General features: G+C 52.1%; 1 protein-coding gene across 1 annotated transcript; it reads right to left on the bottom strand.

Moving 5' to 3' along the window:
• Window positions 1–976: 976 nt before the first annotated feature.
• On the bottom strand, window positions 977–6,263 carry N7496_012292 (LGFP repeat-containing protein; the record flags this gene model as incomplete). The annotated part of the gene is made up of 2 exons (XM_056705205.1): window positions 977–2,034; window positions 2,696–6,263. 2 exons carry the CDS (start codon window positions 6,261–6,263, stop codon window positions 977–979), a joined length of 4,626 nt encoding a protein of 1,541 aa, XP_056549103.1.
• Window positions 6,264–7,385: the final 1,122 nt, after the last annotated feature.

Here is a 7,385-nt window from a genome sequence, read left to right as displayed (position 1 = left end):
AGCTAAAAGGTTGTGTAACCAGCCAACGTGGCCTAACCGACAGGGTAGCGCTTTGGATACGCCACCGAGGAGCTATCGACTGACCGCCGGGTCGGTACCCTCTCGGCAGAACGCCCGGGCCATGTGCGGCCTAGGGCATTAGTCTGCGAATAGCCTCAATATCAGGATATCATAACATTTAAAAGCTATAGTCATAAGACTCTGGTAGGTTAAAAACCGTGGTCCACCCTTCCTTTTCTTCCACTGCTCGTTACGAAGCCAAGGTATCCCGCGGAAATCTTCGTGAATACTACTACTAACACATCTTTTAGACGTGATGACTTCGGGTGCGAATCTCCAGACCGACCAAATATGACTGGACTCTAGATGGGATTTGAAACCAAACCGTTTAGATAGCCCATACGTCTTGATGCCAACTCTCGTGAGGATTGATTTCATTGGTCTGCCGTGTTAATTGCTTGCTGAAGAAGTGGATCACCGCAGTGGCCTCCTATCGCTTCCCTCTCCTAGGAGCTCGGTAGCTCCTAAGGATCGGAGAAAGAGATCGTCTAAAGTACAGGAATTGAAGCAGGATATGCGCGGCTAGATACCTGGCTCCCATGATCCTTCAAGGCTTCTTGGCATCCATCAGCTGACCTTTATAAGAAGCAAATTCCCACGGGGAAAACTTTCATCATCATCATCATCATCGCTTTTTGCATCACTGAATCATGGAACTTTCCTTTCACTAAAAGTCATGGCAAGTGCAAACTCCCAAATCTCAACCTTGTGACCACTTTGCGATACTCCAAGCTAACTCAATTTCGAAAGGCTCTGCGCAAGATCAACAAAAAATCAACGCATGAGGCAAGTGCCAATATGTCGGAAGCGAGGTCAAATATACTCTTCCCGAGTAACACGTATCTGATGCTTGAACACATTGATTTCATATTCAGACTCAAGGATGCAGCGTAAATGGCCGCGCAGGGAGAGTTTTTTAGTGAAGTGCTCGTTCAGATTTTGAATGAATGCTCGGATACGCTTTTGGTACCCAGCGGTCGTTTTCCCATCTCTGAAAAAAAGGCTCGTTGTAAGTTCCGTCCACCCCTGCTTTGACGAGAGATTGGAAGGCTTGGCTGATATGTAACAGATACGTCCGTTGTTCATCCACCGTTGCACGAGGGTCGCCAAGTTTCTGGAGCTGTAATCGACAAACGTTGATTTTCTCGTTGATCTCGTCGATCAGGCTCGGAAGTTCACTTGCAATTTGTCCAAGAAGCAGACTGCTAAGACGAGTTCTCAAAGAGTACACACCCACGAGTGATCGAGGAAGCCCTTCCCAGATTCCTTGGGAGAAAAACTCGCACTCCCGGATGTTTCGATCAATTAAACTCCATTGACCTTTCTCTGAATCCATGTTTTTCAAAACATGCCATCCCAGACGGAACTCCACGACTTGTTTCTTAGCAAGTGACACGAACGAAGCCTCGGTTTCCGATCCCGGGACCAGCACATCAGGCTTGGAGATGATGCCTAGTGTCCGGAGTCCAGATGGATCAGCAACCCGCGCTAGGCGTAGGACAATGTGGTTTGCAAAGTCAGTAAGAACCCGCGCGAGGTCATGGATGTTATCGGCCGTGTTGGCTGCAAGGGATTCTGATTGATCGGGAGCTGAATCCACGAATGGTTCGGTCGCTTGGATAGAGCTTTCGGTCGTCTCTAGTATAGGGCTGGCTTGGGTGGTCTCATTTCGTGCACTTTCTGGAGAGGTGTCTGTAGCAGGCTCGTTGCTCACATCAGCCATGTTTTCTAGCGGCAGCTCAGCGTCCATGGGCGGGACTTCCAGAGTAGATGGTTCCCATGGCCCAAGGTCAGGGCTGAGGGGTGGTAGAAGTTGCTCAACCTCAGTAGCGATGGAGAGTTCTTCGGGAGGGAAGTAGGTTGGTGGAGGTTCGTTAATGTCAGTGGGTAGAGATGCCGTGGTGGAATAGTATTTATCAAATTGCTGGGCGCGTTGTGCAGCGCGAGCAGACTGGCGCTGGTTCCGCTGTTGAGCTATCCTCGATGCCTTTTTTTCTTCAGTAGACGCGTATTTTCGAGGTCGACCTCTTTTGGCTTTTGGGGATAAGAGGGCGGTGGATCCATAACGAGCTATGTAATTAGAGCTTCTTCAATATACTGACTGAGCGATGAGAGGGGGTCTTGCATCGCAAAGACAAAATAGGGGCTATGAGGATGTCTGTCAGCTCTATCACAGTAAGGAGATGCCTGTCATCACATCAAGGAGATGCCTGTCATCACATCAAGGAGATGCATGTCCCAAATGGGCTTAATGCAGTTGCCATCATCCAAAAGGGTTTAGTTTTGAGGATTTAAATCGAAAGGGGCTTAGTTTTGAGGACAAAAATGGGACAGTGATTAAATCATTTCACCGATCCCGCCCAAGAAAGCCCAACTTCGACGCATTATACTACATGAACCACACAAGTAATCAGAATTCTGGTGAAACGATTTAGAATATGCAGTACTAATTGTACTAGTATCCAAAGAATTAGCCTCGAAGTATGTGATGGTGCCACAAGGTTAGGGCGGCTTCTCCCTCATGGCTTGTCGCCGATATGCTGTGACCGAGTGTCACGACCCGCGTAGCAACAGACTCTTCAGGGCGTCACCACCACCTTCTCCTCCACACTCACAATCTCCCTCCCATCCGTACCCGGCATGAGATAGCCCACAGTCACCCGCTCGCCCACCAGTCGCCGGCAGATCTTGATCCTCACACCCCCAGCTGTCTGCGCTCCGTTTGCATGCAGCTGGAAGGCCTGCTCCCGTCTCTCTGCACCTCTCACGGTAACCTTGACACCTGCTCCGGCAATCAGGGCGTCATTGCTCGGGAACACATCAACCATGCCCGCTCCGGGACGCGCAACGATGCGGACAGCCCCGGGCTTGAGCGTCTTCAGATCAAGCTGCACTGTCGTTCCCTCGTTGCGCTTGCTGCGCGCCGCGGCACTGCCTGCTACCATGGGGAGGCCGAGCGCCGCTGTCACGGCGAGAGAAACGACGCGTGGGCGCGGGAGCTTGATAGTGTATGCATTTGAAGAAGTGCTGAAGGTATGGCCAGAGACCGTTAGTGACTCGCCTGCCTCGAGGGGCTGTTCGGAGAAGAGGGAGAGGGAGGTGAGTCCAGACTTGAGGAGGTAGGTCGGCGGATTCTTTGAAGCTGTGCCGGTCACAGTGTGAACGAATGTTGGGTCCGGCAAGTCCTTCTCTGTGTCTGATAGAGGGTGGAAAGGACTCGGCGGTGGAGTGTCCGCGTTCCCAGGGAGCTGCTGACCCTGGGTAAGGAGGCGTGCTGGGAGCTGAGAAGAGGGCTTTCCGTAGGAAACAAGCATCGAGGCTGGTGGAGAGGTTGTGGCAGATCCAGGGGCGGACAGAGTGGGAACGGGGTTGAAATAGCCTTCAACGCTTCCACCGGCCTGGAGGATGGCTGTCGCTGCGTCACCAGTGGCGTCGAGGTCAGAGCCGTCGGCGGTAGTGACAGCAGCTGACTGAAGGGAGTCCCCAAAGACGGCAATGACGCCAGAAAGAATGAGTAAGAGGCCATCCCACGTCGGCACGCGTGGTCTCGTGCTGATGATGCTCATCGGCGTATAGGTCATCCGTGATCCAGCCCACCGCCCGCCAGAGAACTTGGTGGTGCTGCTGAATTGGTATTCATACCACATATCTGTGCCAGGAGTCAAGCCAGACCAGACAGATATCTTGCGAGGCTGCCTGTCCTTTCCGACATAGTTTGGATCCAAGACGGTGATTGTCCAGGGGTTGGAAGTCGTATCCCAAGCCACAGGGATGACGGTGTGAACAAGACCATGGCTGAGAAGATCGGAATTTTGGAAGAAGTGGATCAGGGCGTAGTTCCCCTGGTTCCAGCACTCCTGTGTTGAGTTGAAAACATCCCTGGGGTTGTGAGTACTGCCGTCATAGATATGTCCCAGAAAGTACCAGATGCTTTGAGCACCAACTTGGTATTGGTGTTTCAGGATAATTGTAGGTTCGCCAACAGGCCAATCCGTGAAGCGGTTCAGCGGTAGCGAAAAGGGGCTGCGAGAAAGGCGTGCGTACAGGGCTTCCAGTGCCAACCCGTAACAATCGCCATTCCTGCCTAGTGTGCCGATTCCCGCGAGGTTGTAGAACAAGGTGTCGTATCCATCCAAAAGGTCCCAATACTCGGGATCCGGATCTACCCCGTCAAAGGCATCAGCGAATTGTGGGCGGGTAATCCAGTTGGTACTAAAATCTCCGCCTCCTGAGCCGTCGGGCAACAGCCACCCCCAGTACTTTTGATACTCCTCGAGCCCAGAAACATCCACTGTGGGTTTTAGGGATATGCGAATGTTCTTGATTTGGTCAACGGCGCCCGAGTCGATGATGCCACCATTCTCGGCGAAGCCCCAAGCGTTCGTGATGTCCAAGGTCTTGCTCCAGGTGCCAAGCTCGTCGTCGGCACTAGTGTCGTCAGAGTCCCATACATCGACGACGAGCGTGAATACCGCGCCTTCCGTGGGCGTGATGACGCCTCCGTAGGTTCCGTGAACGGTCACAAAATCTCCACCGTCGAACGTTCCTTCTGATGGCTCCCGCTGATTGAAGAAGTAGTGCGATGCCCCCTCTCTCATGGAGATATTGATAAACAGGTCATTTTGGCCGGAGAACGGGCCCTCATTTTCTTCAGTGTCGATGGTATCTAGGAAGAAGGTAAAGGGTGTGGCGACAGCCATCCTGTCTGGGCCTCCAAACCAGCATATGAAGCCACCCTGGAACGCATTGTAGAGACCACCAGCCGCACCAGGGATGGATCTCTGGTCTGAAATTGGGAACCCGAGGTAGCTCGTTGGCCCTCCGACCTCCCTGTACTTTGTGCGGAGATCCCCCTGGACCACGCAGGCACCGGTGGCCGAGGACCAGAATATGGTGGCCTGCTCAAAGTTAGAGGCCCTACCGATTTCCGCATCAGAGTCCTTAGCTTTGATGGATGCTTCGTCGCTGATGGGGAAACCCCATGCGTCGGTGCTGCCGGTGGCGAGAAAATGCTGTAAGATGGCGCCCATAACGAAATGGGCGGTCGGTGCACTGTTCTTCCAGAACCACATGGCGTGCTCCATTCGCTGAGAAACTCCACGGCTAATTGTCTGTGGAGGCTCCAGAGGATATCCGGTACCGGCAGGCCCGCCAGTGATTTCATAGTTGACATAGATACGCCCGGTCACCTCGAAGGCCTCCTCCGGGTTTCGTGGAGACTGAAGAATTACCCCTTTGCTAAACGAGGATTTGAATCCGCGCCCGTCCTCAGCCGGGACGACATCACTCACGAGGAAGCCGAGTGCCTCGTCACGGATTGCGGAAGGTAAGCTGTTGTAGCGGTTGAGCATTGCCCCATAGATGGCAAAAGCAGAGGTAGTTTCGGCACAAAACATGATGGTTCCGCTGTCATAGTCCTGACGCCAGCAATTCGTCGAGGTGGAGTAAGTGGCACTTCCAGACGGCTCGCCCAGGTTCTTAGTGGGACGGAGGTTCTCCAGTTTGGTTGTGATATACCACTGTGCTGTGACGCGTTTCTGGTCTAGTAATGCCTTGAGCTCTACAGGGATGCTGGCGTCCACTCTCACGGCCGCCAACTGGCCCTTGAAGGCGAGGGCGCCGGTTCTGCCCCCAATAGCCAAGCTCCCCGCTTCGGCCAACGTGATGTCGCCACGGTTACCAAAGCCGTGAATACCAACAGGGATACTATCGAGGAAATGTCCGAGCGTGTCCGTATCGTACACTAGGTCCGCAAAATGCCACTGGCCTGGTGTAACGAAAAGGGTCGAGTGGACAGGAGTCAAATCGGCGAGGCCTGTGGTAGCCTCCTGCCATCCAACGGTGGTGCTCTGCACCGAAGACACCAGCTGGATGAGCCCTGTGGCTGTCGCCCTCAGAGACAGGGAGAATGGGAGCCGGTCACTGTCAATAAGGTTTTGCTGGCCTGAAAAAATGGCAGGGGTCCAAAATACAACTCTGACGTGGAACCGACTCTTGTTGAGAGAGGTAACGCCAGAAATGTCGACGCTCGAACCCCTGGGCGAAGAGCTCAAGTCGATGCATCCATGGTAGGTGTTTCCTTGGATGGCCAACGGCGAGCCAAAAGTCTCAATGTTTGCCGTTGGGAAGCTGATGGACAGGCTGCCGTCCGGATTCGCAACAGTTGGCCTGTCGAGGAGGTAGTCAATGACCGGGGTGGCCATGTTGCTTGCTGGTTATAAGTTGCCGTATCCTGTTTTGGTTGGATGTGATGAGTGATTGCTTGACCTCCTCTACGGCCGTTCCTTTCAGGTTATGTATTCCTTGGCATCTCCGTAGTGCAGACAACTCGACCGAGGGCGTGGCGACAAGTCGTGGTTGAGCAAGCGGTTCAGCCTTCGGCACACGAGTCTCCTATGTTGGGACCCAGTTTAAAATAGTCGAGGAAGTCAAAGGGGGGAAAGACTGTCAAAGGGTACAAGATGAATGAGATGGTTTTAGGTCGATCGTGTCGGTGTTGGACTTGGGGGTAACCACCTCTTTATATCCAAATAGACTCCTCTATGGGGACTTGGCGTGGACTGTTTTATTGCAAATCAATACCACATTCTTCGTTACGCGACTGTTCAATGTCTTGAATTGTTTGGCAGCGCTGAATCACATGCGATGTGGTATTTTAGTTGCATTTCAATTAATCAACGTAAACCCAGATTTAGAGTTCATCAGGGCCCCAGAAAGTATCATCCCGGGTTTCACATGTGCACCGGACTTGTCTAAAGCGCTAGATACTGGCAATTCCCTATGATTCTGTCGATGTGAATTCTTAAGTTTGTTCTAGATCGCTAAATATTCCAGAACAGTCTCAGAGGATGATGGGAAATTGGCTCTAAATTCTCCACAGATACACGGAGAGTGTCACCATTTTCTTATAGGAGTATGTAAAATACTAGATAGAGACCAAATAAAGTGACCTGGTCGAGCGCTGTCCTGATTGTTACCTCTTGCACATCGTCTACGTACTTTGCAGCTAGTCCAGGCCCATTTGCCTCACTTATTCGCCTTGATTAGCTTTCGCGTAGTCCATTGGTGCATACTGCAAATTTTCTGGGATAAGTGGACGAACCGAACACCACAGCTTACAAACGTCAAATAATCGCCTGAAAAAAAGTATAGATTCAGCGGTGTTCTACACCAGAAGATCGCCCCTGACGTAAGGGCGAGGCCAGACCCTACAAAGGTAGTTGTTTAAGACAAGTCCTTCCATGGTCAATAATTTGGCTCCGGCGTTTCCAACGGACCGAGTACCAAGACACCCACGAGCCTAAAATAACTTAGCTTGCATTTCT

The sequence above is a fragment of the Penicillium cataractarum genome (genome assembly GCF_028827025.1).
Source record: "Penicillium cataractarum strain IBT 29864 chromosome Unknown utg000010l, whole genome shotgun sequence".
Taxonomy (NCBI): domain Eukaryota; kingdom Fungi; phylum Ascomycota; class Eurotiomycetes; order Eurotiales; family Aspergillaceae; genus Penicillium; species Penicillium cataractarum.
Note: the sequence above shows the minus strand (reverse complement) of the source record. Positions and strands in the feature narration are given on the sequence as shown.